This window comes from Suhomyces tanzawaensis (assembly GCF_001661415.1).
Source record: "Suhomyces tanzawaensis NRRL Y-17324 unplaced genomic scaffold CANTAscaffold_7, whole genome shotgun sequence".
Lineage (NCBI taxonomy): Eukaryota > Fungi > Ascomycota > Pichiomycetes > Serinales > Debaryomycetaceae > Suhomyces > Suhomyces tanzawaensis.
In genome coordinates, this window is record NW_017963642.1 from 1,040,816 (window position 1) to 1,053,504 (window position 12,689).

General features: G+C 42.1%; 7 protein-coding genes across 7 annotated transcripts in view; 4 read left to right on the forward strand and 3 right to left on the reverse strand.

Moving 5' to 3' along the window:
- Nucleotides 1-267: 267 nt before the first annotated feature.
- CANTADRAFT_23763 (uncharacterized protein) lies at nucleotides 268-786 on the reverse strand (the record flags this gene model as incomplete). Its single annotated transcript, XM_020206996.1, has 1 exon — nucleotides 268-786. The coding sequence occupies one exon, from the start codon at nucleotides 784-786 to the stop codon at nucleotides 268-270; it is 519 nt and encodes a 172-aa protein (XP_020062782.1).
- Nucleotides 787-2,010: 1,224 nt separating this feature from the next.
- CANTADRAFT_92079 (uncharacterized protein) lies at nucleotides 2,011-3,813 on the reverse strand (the record flags this gene model as incomplete). The annotated part of the gene is made up of 1 exon (XM_020211906.1): nucleotides 2,011-3,813. The coding sequence occupies one exon, from the start codon at nucleotides 3,811-3,813 to the stop codon at nucleotides 2,011-2,013; it is 1,803 nt and encodes a 600-aa protein (XP_020062783.1).
- Nucleotides 3,814-4,644: 831 nt separating this feature from the next.
- On the forward strand, nucleotides 4,645-5,466 carry CANTADRAFT_23765 (uncharacterized protein; the record flags this gene model as incomplete). The annotated part of the gene is made up of 1 exon (XM_020206997.1): nucleotides 4,645-5,466. The coding sequence occupies one exon, from the start codon at nucleotides 4,645-4,647 to the stop codon at nucleotides 5,464-5,466; it is 822 nt and encodes a 273-aa protein (XP_020062784.1).
- A 490-nt stretch (nucleotides 5,467-5,956) lies between these two features.
- On the forward strand, nucleotides 5,957-7,078 carry CANTADRAFT_55996 (uncharacterized protein; the record flags this gene model as incomplete). Its single annotated transcript, XM_020210523.1, has 1 exon — nucleotides 5,957-7,078. The coding sequence occupies one exon, from the start codon at nucleotides 5,957-5,959 to the stop codon at nucleotides 7,076-7,078; it is 1,122 nt and encodes a 373-aa protein (XP_020062785.1).
- Nucleotides 7,079-7,439: 361 nt separating this feature from the next.
- On the reverse strand, nucleotides 7,440-7,961 carry CANTADRAFT_55784 (L-methionine (R)-S-oxide reductase; the record flags this gene model as incomplete). The annotated part of the gene is made up of 1 exon (XM_020210490.1): nucleotides 7,440-7,961. The coding sequence occupies one exon, from the start codon at nucleotides 7,959-7,961 to the stop codon at nucleotides 7,440-7,442; it is 522 nt and encodes a 173-aa protein (XP_020062786.1).
- A 1,317-nt stretch (nucleotides 7,962-9,278) lies between these two features.
- Nucleotides 9,279-11,225, forward strand: CANTADRAFT_55544 (uncharacterized protein; the record flags this gene model as incomplete). Its single annotated transcript, XM_020210457.1, has 1 exon — nucleotides 9,279-11,225. The coding sequence occupies one exon, from the start codon at nucleotides 9,279-9,281 to the stop codon at nucleotides 11,223-11,225; it is 1,947 nt and encodes a 648-aa protein (XP_020062787.1).
- A 1,319-nt stretch (nucleotides 11,226-12,544) lies between these two features.
- CANTADRAFT_8102 (uncharacterized protein) overlaps nucleotides 12,545-12,689 on the forward strand; it is a gene marked incomplete at both ends in the record, with an annotated part of 1,896 nt that continues 1,751 nt past the window's right edge. Inside the window, one exon of the mRNA XM_020211234.1 lies at nucleotides 12,545-12,668. Within this exon, the coding sequence (XP_020062788.1) occupies nucleotides 12,545-12,668 (124 nt within the window). The remainder of the gene's footprint in view (nucleotides 12,669-12,689) is intronic.

Genomic DNA, 12,689 nt, shown 5'->3' on the forward strand with positions numbered 1-12,689 from the left:
CCTAATGTACCGCTGCTATACTGACAGTCTACATGCACGGCTCAAAACGCATCTCTGGTGAAATCGACCTTCGCGGTTGCGGACGTTATCTTTGAAATTAAGTCACGTGATTATGGCGATTTAGCAGTTGATATCATCTGGTCATGAAATTTAACAGCCAAAAATTGTGGTTCAAGCTACAACGTGACAGGTACATCAAAAAGCATATATTGAAAATGCAGAAACTCATAAAATTTAAGTAGAAGTGAAAATATGCAGAAGGTGGGTTTAATGAAGTAACACCAATTGATCTATGAGATTTAACTCTTGTTCCAAGTTTTCCTTTGTGTATCGTGGCGTCACCTCCGGTTCGTAAAGATCAAAATCCAAGTATAAAAGTGGCGATTTGTTCATAATAGACTTGGGCTTGAGGGTTTGTCTTTGGCTTGGCAAAACCGGCACTATACTATTGGCATTGTTGTTTTGAGTGGAGTAATTAGGGGCGGTTGGCGAGCGTTGATTAGGTAAAAAGGCCACGTTGATGCAGTCGTAGTTGTATTTACCAGGCGTAGTGCTCTCAGGAAGGTACTGGTCGCATGACGGTCTTCTTGTAACCACCGCCTGCGGTGCCCTGGTAGATTGTGGTGGTGCAAACATCTTTTCAATGTCCTTAATGCTTTTAGAGAATATTTCATTCTCCAACTTTAGTCTCTTGAGGGACTTCTGTGAACATGCCGTGGTTGGCGAAGTACCAGTACTCGACGAGCTTGTGTAGAGAGACGATAAATCTTCGGAGCCACGCTTCATAATAAAATCCTATGAGTTTTGGGTAGATGAAATAAGTAATGTGGTAACCTATCCAGTAGTCCACTATGCTCAAAAGAGTGGTAGCCCTTGTATATTGAATCTTAACGAAGCTTGTGGGTTAAGTGAAAAATCCGACTGGCATAAAATTATGGCAACCATCCAATATATGAACGACGTGTAATGGACGGCAAAAAAAAAAAATAGATATGAAGCGCAAGATAAACAGTGAATATGACAAAAGGAGATAAACAAAAATGGACAATAATCCACAATCGTAATACAATCGGAACGCGCGACATTTGCTCCAGCGATTGCGATGGCGAAGTAGACGTCTCCGCCTTGTACACGGTCAGGCAAGGGCTAAACCTGGCCACCAATGTCCTACGACCGGCCGGACTTATCTGGTGGAACCAAGATTAATTTTCTCTAAAATATTCGACTAGCATAATTACCAATTATTTCCCCACCACGAGCATGCCAATCCCCTCATGGCCACGAAATGACCCGCATGTTCAATCCCCACATTAATGCAGGTAACACTACTGGAATCCCCGAAATGCCCAGCATGAAACCACACCATCCAGACAATTCGTGGATACTCCGGAAGCCGGTTCTGGAATGTCCACACTAGCAATTCAGCTGAAACTGCGATTGTTCCGAGAAGTGTGGTTAACGGTAACTTGAGCCGATTTGGGAGTGGAGCGCCCCAATCAGTCTAGCGGTTGCGATTTCGTTATCAGTGAAATCCAGGCCCTTGAGAGAGTTGTTGCGCTCTGGGGCCAGATCCAATGATTGCCATCGATTACTGCAATCTTGCAACAATCTGGGCTCGCACCTTAATTGCCGGTGTGGGGCTATTGTTGGGTTGTGAAAAATTTGTTCCCAGTCACGCGGGGAGCAGAAGTGCGCACCGATTACGATAAGAGCCGTCTCATGAATGTAATCCTTTCACCGGTGGTAGTTACTCTGGCTTTGGGGTCAGCACAAATCCTGACACGCGCCTGGTTTGAGCTATTATTGCGCCTCTTATTGCGCTAACTCTACGCTCGATTGAGATGTTACAACTATTCCTGTATTCGGTAGTAGGCTTATCGCGAACAAACATCTACACGTGTGGCCACATCATTTTGTGGCAGCTGTCATTACCGTGGCGGACCTGAGACGACAGCGATCGTTTCGGCAAAACTCCTGGAGGTGTTTCTGGAATATTCGGCCCCTGCAAATCTATTCTTCGTCACTGTACACCTCGCGTACTTCCTTTTTGAGATCTTTCTTGATAAGGATTAATTCCGATTCCTCTACCACGAGCAGTTCATCCACGGCTTCTAAATCTTCTAAATCTTCTATGTCCGACTCCTCCTCTTCTCCTATAATGTATGTGTCATCTTCTTCGTCTGATTCCGAGTCACTGTTAAAGGTGTATACCACTCTGGGAAGCGTTTTGGGTGCCTGTTTGAGAAATTCATCGATGTCTGTGGCATCTTCATTTCTGTCTTCTTCAACTCTGTCTATCCACTCATCTAACGAGTCATCTCCAGAAAAATTGTAGTCGGAGTCCGATTCGTCGTCCTGGCCAATATTATCATAGTTTTTCTCGTCAAACTCTTTGATGGTCTCGTCAAAACTCAAGAGTTTGGACATTTCACCACGGATAGTAGCCAACAAAGAAATACCAACGAACATCGATGGAACGATATAAAGCAATGCTGGCTGGCCATTTCCTGTCTTGTGAAGTACTACAAAGGTCAATGATAATCCAATGAGGTACGAGGCAACCGTGGTCTTAAAATATGGGCGAGGATAACGTGTCAAATGATGGTACGCCAGAGGGTGATCTTCGTGATAGTTGAACAAATCAAAACGCAAACTTAATGAGGCCAAAACTCCAGGTATGACAATATCACCTAATCCCAAGAGGCTCATTGGAACTTTGAAACCTTGGGGTTGTTGTGGAATAAGAATTTTAATTGGTGCATTGACCTTAGTTGCAACTTCCATCATAATATTGCTCTGGAAGACAAAATAAATGTCATACAAGAATAACCCTCCCAATAAAATTGCCATAAATTTGAAGTTAGGAAATTTCAAGCAACCGATCGCAAAAGCAGCCATATTGGCCAGCATGAAATCAAGAATCAACCAGTTAATATCTGGCTGTCCATAGCTCGAGTTAAGGATTGGGTTGTGCAAGTAAAAGAGATACATGCTTCCCAAACTCAAAGGAAGGAGAATCAATGGTTTCAAATCGAAAACCAACCCGTGGTACTCATCAGAAGCGATAGCGGGTGCACCGATCACAGAAAATCCTTGGTCCTTCAAATACTTCCGCAATTTGTAGAGCCAAGTATCGTCTTTTTTGGTTTCCTCCACCAATTTATCTGAGTCAATGTGTTGAATGGGACCCAATGGTAGTTCACGATTGGTAGATAAGGTGAGTTTGTACCTTTCGAAGAAAATGGTGGAATCTTTGCCGAAAAGTTTGGAAAATCGACGAGTGAATCTGTTCAACATGACATTCGAGTTACGATAAACAGCAACGAAGGACACTAACATGAAGTGGACGTTCAACCAATAATTGATCTGCTCAGCACTCAAGTAATGGATAGCACGGTGTAACCCGAACAAAGTAGCTGCAGTCACAAATGGAAAGGCCACAACATGTTGTATCTTTATGGAATCTAATTGTAATATTGCCAATTTCAAGGATTCTGGGGATGTAATGAGATATTTGGATTCATCGTTATCGGTTGGGTCATATGACGGATTCTCCACATCACTCAGAGGCAATGCCGCATTTCTAGGTTTACTCACTGTTGAATGGGACCCAATCAAGATACACACAGTGGCAATGGCCAAAAATAAACTTGTTTGGACTAGATAAGGGGATACAGATGTGGTGTTTGCATAAAGAATATGCGGAACTGCCACCGCCAATTGATCAGCCCAGGAAAAAGATAAGATGGACGAAGAATTTGTAGGATTTGAAGCGATGGCAATCGCGTCCACTGCTGATTGTGCCTCTGACATGGTGATCGACACTTCAGTAGTCTAGTGATGTTGAACGTCGCGATATAAACATTGACGTAAGGGTGACCGGTCACGTGATTCCAAGACCTGGTGCACTGATGCAACCTATCTTAACTGCTATCCCTTGAGAAACTATGGCGGAGCTCAGCGGCTGTTTAATAAAGTTTGCATATCCCGGCTTTACTGAACCTTCAAGATCCTAACCTGTACGAGAAAGTACGAGGCAGTGACTTGGCAAGGGCAAAGAAGAGTACCTTCGGCGCAAGACACGACACCGCGCATGGACGACATGTAGTGAATTTCCAGGAATAGGCTCCGCATGCGGCTCACATTGCGCTGTGGGACGTTCATGACCGGTCACAATACTGTCGAATGCCGAAGGTCATATGCTGGTATGCTCCTAGTTTTGGTGGGCAGGCGGCTGTTCAGATGGCAGTCATATCTAGATAGTAGATGGTGCATTAATCCGTAGATGAGTGTCACATCTTTTGCAATAGATCACCTCATGGTAACCATACCACCACCAACTAGTGTCCCCCATGCATAAATCACCCTATCACAGTGACATCGAAAATCACTCATGTATCACCCAATATGTATAGAAGCACATATCCGTTTCCACCACCTTCCCCATTGGTACATAGGCGGGTCCTTTCGTTTTTGTGTCAGAAGCGCTATGATGGAAGTGGCTTAAGCCCCCACTATGTCATCCGCCAGTGGCCCCAAAAAAATTAGTGGTCCATTAATCTAATATATATTACAAAAATTCCTGATAGCAAGTCCATGCTACAGGGGATGAAAACCACTATAGAATCAAATCCTTCACCGACCATGAATACAGAGGCCAAGCCTGTCAACGCTCAGACAGCCCTACACTCACCTACCAGGAAACCCGACGACCAGCATCACAAATTGCACAAGTTCATCAAGAAAACCTTGCACAGACTACAGACCCCCAAAGCCGTTTCTCCTGGCGGAAGTAGTACATCTTCTGTGGGTAGTATTGCAGGTAAGACTCCCTCCGATATATTCGAGCGTTCGTTGGAAGCTAATGCTACCTCGATACTAACGAATCCTGAAACGCCCTCGCATTATACCACCGAGAACTACACCAACCCTATTTTGGATACAACCACGGAGATACTAAACGACCCAAAGGTAGACATCCAAAACATCAAGTTGAACTGTTACGGTGATGAGATCGACAGCGGTGGGTCCTCTCCAGAGGCAAACATCTTCACTGGAATTAATAGCAGAGGGGCATCAGGTAAGCTACAACGTAGTGAAAGCTCCCTCGATTTTCGTCCACGTTCCCGTTCAATCATTAGTGCTTCCCTCATGTCATCTTTAGACCATGATTTCCATGATTCTAACGACAACAAGTCGGGAATTGATCTAAATGAGAAGAATGAGCTGACAAGACGTTCGCCCTCCATCAGCAGACTCAATTTGCAAGAGGAAGATGTGGATGCAGAGCAATCCAATACCATCGAGTATTACTCCTTCGCTGACATGATAAGTCACGAAGAGGGCATTGAAGACCCCCAGCCGATAACTTCAAGCGACTTTGCACAAAGTACGACAGCTTTGCCTCCTAGAAGAAAGGGAAGCTGTCACACTATCAGTCTTAAGGACTACATAGGTAACGTATAACTAATGAAATAATCCCAAAACTTACATCCGGTGGACAGGGCATCCGTTGGCAAAGACGGCTGTGGTTGTCTCCACGTGATCAATAACCGCGTCACGCCCTATTGATATCTCTACCCCTTGCAACCATGGCCAGTGCGCTAGGTAAGTAATTACGTAATTGTCAGAAAAAATTTTCAAATATGACGACCAAAACGACACACGCTCAATTGTATGACAGCTGCACTGACAAGCTTTCCTGTAAACCTGATCTTAGCACCTACCCAATTAACGTCTGGTTCACGTCCACACACAATTCAAATCCATACAAAATACAACAGCAAGTCCCAATTCCTTCTGCACATCCTGAGTTCGGCTTCCCTTCCTAATCGTTGCCTGCCAATCCCCACTACCTGTACCCTCAGTTCTTCCCATAATCTACAATTCTGATAGATTGTCAACAATAAAATCATCCATTCTTGAGCACACAAACATTTATCACGAGTAACCCATAATGACCGAGTCCTTATTCGATACGAAGTTCACTTCTGAAGCTAATGTTGGTGGCAATTCCAACGACATCGAATCATCATTAAACGTTCCTTCTACTTCCTCAAGCAATATCGGCGAGAACGCTAGTCCTCATGAATCATCATCAATTCAGGCTGGGGTCATCGAGTCAGACGCTGTCTCTCCTGCTCAATCTGAACTTTCTGAACAATCGACAAGTTTACCTTCCTTACATGACAAAACCAACGCGTCCGCCTTAATAAACTATAGAGTCTTGGTGTCTGCCAAAGAGTCTGGTTGTCTTATTGGCCAAAACGGTCGGGTCATCGACTCCATCAGAGCAGAAACCAACACCAAAGCAGGCATTTCCAGATTACAACCTGGTTCTCATGAGAGAATTTTGACAGTCAGTGGCACTTTAGACGAATGTGCTAAAGCACTCAGTTACTTTGCTCAAGCTTTATGCGAGTCAGCGATTGAAACATACAACTTCTTCCCGCTTAAACAATTATCAGCCAATCCATGTATCGAAAATGAAACTACCATACTCAGATTATTAATACCAAACAGTCAAATGGGTACTTTAATTGGGTCAAAAGGTTTAAGAATCCAGCAAATTCAAACTCAATATAATATTTCAATGATCGCCTCCAAATCTTTCCTTCCAGGTTCGAACGAAAGATTAGTTGAATTACAAGGATCAGTTGACGATTTGTATGATGCCATAAGAATAATCTCCAGATGCCTTATTGAGGACTTTTCAAGTATAGTAGGAACAAATTATTATATTCCAAGGGGCCATGGCTTCAATAATGGAATTGGAGCTGGTGCACCTATTCCTAAAACTGCTGCTGCACCATTCAGAAAGAATCAAAATATTACAACTACTTCACTCAGTTTCCCTAACGAAATTGTCGGTGCTTTAATTGGTAAGAATGGATCCAGAATCCAAGGCGTGAGAAAAGTTAGTGGTGCAACAATCGGAATTTCTGAAGAAGTTGAAGGAAAAGATGAAAGAATTTTCACGATCTCTGGCTCAACACATGCCGTGGAAAAGGCTAAGGACTTGTTATATCACAACTTAGAGAGGGAAGAGCAAAGAAGAGCTGAAGCTGAGAATAACTAGCTGTGTGATTGTTAAACGAAATTTATGATGACTTATCATCCGCGTCCTTTTAATGCATAGATCATGACATTTATTCAATAGGGTTGACATAGACTCATGTTTTCCCGGTTTTATCCTCTGTATTTTGGAGGTTTTAATTATTATTTCGACTTCTTTATTGTTTTGATAGTTATATGTTGGCTTTTTAAGGGTTTTTGTTTCAACTTACATTCATCTACGCCAGTCTTCTAAAAGATTTTACTCTTATTTTTACTCAAAATTTATTGTGACATGAACGTGAACTGTTAGTAGAGGAAGTTCCTGGCAATCCAGGATAATTACGAAATTCTATTCGATAAGATATGTGTAAAGTGTAAGCTCGTTACCAAGTGCAAGAATGTATGATGAGCTGTGCTAACTTCTCCAAGTATTCTCTGTCCGTTGCATCAAAACCATTTAATTCCAAACAGTCAATATCTAATACCCCGAAAGTGACATTGTCCTTCACCAAAGGAACCACAATCTCGCTGTTTGTATCGCCGTCACACGCGATATGACCTGGAAATTCGTGTACGTTGGCTACCAATTGAGTTTCTTTCGTCTGTGCTGCAGCTCCACATACGCCCTTGCCAATCTTGATTGTTTGGCAAGCCACTTTTCCGTGGAACGGTCCTAATATCAATTCGCCTTCAACCTCTTTGTTCAATACGTAAAAACCTGCCCAGTTTACCTTGATGCCCAATGAATGGTAGGCATGCCACACTAATGAAGAACAGTTTGCCAAATTGGCAACCCAGTTTGAAGTATCTGAGCTTAAAGCTTCGTATGAAAGCAAGACGCTTTCCAAGACCTCACTCTTGGAAAGGCCAGCGCTATAATTACTATGATCTGCGTGGTTAGGCATGCTTTCGTTCAACGTAATTCTCAACAACTTCACAAGATTCGCAAGATTTCGAATCCTTACACACCATTTTTGTTCCATACAAACCGCACTTACTATCCAGCAGCAGAGTGTGATCTAAGACCCCTTCGTAAGAGAGTACGGACATAGTACTTTTACTAGAGTCAGCAGGTGTCATCATATGCTGTACTTTGAGAGTGTAAGACTGGAAGATCCGAACCAATCAGTATGGAATTAAAGAAGGGCACCCAATCACCCGCCTCCAAGTTCACTCAATTTTTGAGGTATCGTGGGGTTGAAAGGGTACTGAAGACGTCTTTCCAGCTGGATTCTCCTACTGATCACCATGCAGATCTGCTTAATGATGCATTACCCAGCGATGTGACAAATGCAATGGAGAGGATTGTTCAAGGACTAATATCACTGAGACGGAACGAGAATGAAAGTCAGCATGATAATGCTATCCATAGTGATTCCGATGGATCAGAAGCCTGGGAGGATACAGAAGGTAGCGATGAAGAATTTGAAGAGAATCACTCTGCTTCTTTTGGCAGAGCACTTGATGAAGTCATCACAGGCGAAGATCTCTACTATGCTTTACCAAACGATGTGGCGCATGCTATGGAGAGGTATGCTCAGAGACAAATGTCACTGAGGCAAAATGCTAATGAATTTGTCAGTCGTCATGAGAATGCTTTCCATGGCAATTCCGGTGGATCGGAAGCTTGGGAAGACACAGAAGATAGCAATGAGGAATCCGAAGAGGAGTATCATGGCCCTTCTGATGTGGTGCTGAATGAAGAAAATATCATAACCTTCGAAGATGTCATGGAGAGGATTGCTCAAGGGCCAATAGAACGGACACCTAGCATCATTGAATATGAAAGATATCTTGATCATGTTTTCCAAAGTTCTGGTGGATCGGAAGCTTGGGAGGATACAGAAGATGGCGATGAAGAATCCGAAGAGGAGTACCCAGGTCCTCTAGATGAGGCACTGAATCAAGTCAACCTAATTACCCGCGACGAAGATATCATGGATGCTGATTTGTTCTATCAGCACAGATACGACATTAGGGGAGAAATTTATGGAGTGCTTTCAAAACAGCATGCCGAAGAAGAATACAGGAATGATCATCTTCTACGCGACGATGATAACCTTGATTTTACACCGATACTTAACGATGCGAATGTGGAATACAAACTCTTTAATAAGAGCGGCGATAGAAGGTATTCAAACAATTCGAAGGAAAGAACTCCATTAAAAAAAAGAAGACACCAGGTTAGAAATGGGTTTCCTTTAAATAGTGAATCCTCATTCATGAAATGGGATTTGTACGATCCAGTAACTAGAAGGGAAATCGAAGGTAATCGAGGCATCTATGATAACTATAATCCAGAGCTTGGTTGTGTTGAGGTAAATGACCCCTCAAAAATGGTCAGAATGTCGCCAGGTGAAATCTACAGGGACCTGACCGAACTCAAACATTTAAAGATAAATAAATTGTCTCTCGAAGGGGTAAAAAGATACAAGAACAATATCTCTACAGTTATAACTGATTCAGAGAATGAAGACTTCTTGGTGGTTGCTTGCAACTCTGAGCTTGTTCTCTTTGATTTTGACAAAACAACTTTGATGCCAAACACTAGGCCTGTTTTGAGATTCGATACCAGGCCTGCGTCAACGTCTACATCAGATAGGCTTGTTTCAACTTGGCCTCAATTCCCTCACACCATTAACTTCTTAAAGTTCAACGATAATTTCACGGGACGACCTGTCTTAGGAGCTTGCGTGGATGATGGGAGTCTATTAATTTGGTACACTGAAACGATTATTAATTTTATAAAACGTTTTAACTTGACGAAAAGGTCACATGTGCAAGATGGAGGAGATCTTTACCAGGACAATAACAGGTTCTTCGGGCTTAAAATAAATCCTGACTTTAAGGTCAAGATGGAATCATCTCTATGGGGCTTGGATTTCCTTTCATACAAAGATAGCATGGGCTCTACTCATAACTTGATAGCTGCTTCTGACAATTCGCAGATGGTCACTTTCATATATTACGATACATCTAGTGAGGAGTATTACCATGTCAAAACCCATCAAGTATTACACAACATTCCGGAAGTTTCATTCATAAGTCATGAAATTAAAAATAATACTCATGAAGTTAAAATCTCGTGTGCTTCTATCTCAGCAGAATTGATCATCTTTAGATTCAGATTTCAAATAATAGAAGGACCGCTCAATATCAATGAAGCCAATCATTTTACCCGAAAAGCAACTTACTATATTGATCCTGCAATGGCTCAACTTGAGCCTTCGGAGCTTGAGCTTTTGGATAGGCTTGATCGTGAAAGATTTTACCGGGTTTTTTTTGTGACACCCCCGGTAATCAGTAGAACATTATTGGAAGAGGACTGCTGGACAGCAAAGCCAATTCATTCTAAATTTTTCCATGAAGTTCAATCTCTCTCGGCAGTTTTTGGAGATCCTACTATTAATGAAACAGATGAGATTGAACATATCTACAACGAGTCGGTTCTTCTCGACTTGGTGTTCGATCCCGTAAAAACGAGTCATTTGGGTATTGCAGCTGGCTGGCAGTTTTTTGAATCGCGAATCACCAGTCTTGCTGAACCTTCACAACTACATGAAGCTATTTCTGAGCCAGCAAAGCTCACTGGGGTTGACGATGAATATAGAAGAGTAAACAAGGGTCTTTCGCGGGTTTATAAAAGGCTTGAGCATCGCAAAGAGGAAACCTCCATGAATTCAGAACTGTACAGCCTCAGAGAAAAGTATGATCTGCAAGCCAAAATGTTTCTAGCTGTATCAACAACTCGAAAACTTGGCTTATTCCAAGCTGACACCCTTTTCTGCAATGCTGCAACCAAGCGGGTTTTTGACTTACCCATTCCTCATGATGAAAGTAAGTTCACCAACCGTATTTCGATTACTCACATCATTCCTGAACTCAGTTCTTTCATAGCGGTGACGCAACAAGGATTGGTTACCATCATGCGTTTGTGTTGTCATAGAGGAGTGTATGGCATGCGCCAGGAACACCTATTCCCCAATGCCATCAGCCTTGCTCTTGGCCACAATGGGTTTAGATCCATCGCAGGTATTTGTATCCGTGACCGTTCGCCGTCCCAAGAGCTGCCACGCTTCTTGCTATACATTACATACACGGATGGGTTGGTGATAGGTTTTGAGCTTACCAAGAGAAGAGAAGATGAGTTGATAAAAGTGACATTCTGATTATTAAATTTCTCTGAACTTTTTAATTCTTCTAATGAGATAGCACAACCATGAAGTTCGATGTGATTTATACCAGCCCTCGTTGATCAATGCAGCTGTAGTAGTAGTATTGAGGATTTCAAATGAGTTGCAAATTATTTTGACGACATGGACAAGGATTTGTTTTGGTCTATAATGAAGTTCGTTACAGTCAATAAGATCATAGTTAGTGGGGTGATCGTAGACTTTTAATCAGAATCTAAAAGAGCACAGAAGATTTCTTCCAGATTAAATTCGATTACGTTCAACGGTCTATAATTTTCTATACGAACCATGTTATAACTGGGATCTGCTTTTCCCTATAAAGAGCCGTATGGCTTTGAAGATGGACCTTACTCCGCCTCAAGATTTCTACTTTATGCTTATACATCTATGTTCTTCATGTTCTTTTTCACTCTGTAATAATGCTTAGCTAGATTTGCAGACGGAATTAATGGAAAGATGACTCATGTTAATCACTCTTGTGCGACTTACAATGCTACAGATGACAACTACTTATTAATGGGAAGAATTGATTCGATGAAAATTGTTGACAATTTCTGGCGTGCTGGTGATATCTTGAGTTAGAATAGTCAACCATCCTATGAGATTTCATGAGTATCGAAGGTGGGAAACTCTGAAGCTATCTGATTTCTCATTATGAAGATCGTTGAAGAAATTTGACTTTGGGAAAACCAATCCATGATTAAATACCCTTGTTGCAACTCACGGTCGCTAAAATTAAAGGTGGCAACAAGCTGCCTGATTATAAGGTGAAAGTACTTGTTTTGCCTTCAGACTCAATTATCCACGGATGATTTGGGCCCGCGGCTCCTTAAGTTAAAACTCACATATCATATCTTCTTTACCATTGCAGTCCCAACTTAGAGTAAGGTTCCATGATGAAGAATCTCACAGGGGTGAAGGCGTTCCATCAGTTCACTGGGTCTTTGACACTCCAAAAACATAGTCACGTGATATTTTTCGCAGCCAACAGCAGCTAGAAGGATCTGCAAGAGGAGTTTGGCTGCTTCAGAGAGCAGTTTGAGCTTCGATTAACAGTAAATCCTAACAGAAGTACTCATTTGTATTCATTGTACTATCATTTTCTATTCGCCTGTAGCAAATCAATAGTTTATCTACTCGTATTCTCACCTTGCAACTTTTCCTTTTGTACACTAGGTATAAATTTTGTCTCTCCCTCCTAGAGATTTGGATTCTTTTCTTCATACTATCTTTAGTATAAAATCGAACAAGCTCAAGTAAGAAGTCTACGAAATCAATTAACCGATTACTCAAGCATGTTCCGTTACCGTCTTTCCAAGCTCAAGGCAAGTGTTCGTGCCAAAAAGAAAGATGAAGGCCCATTTGTGGCAGTTATTGAGAACCCGTTATTCGTCGACGATTTAATCCTTGACGAGCTTCGTGAGTTCCCAGAAGATAAAT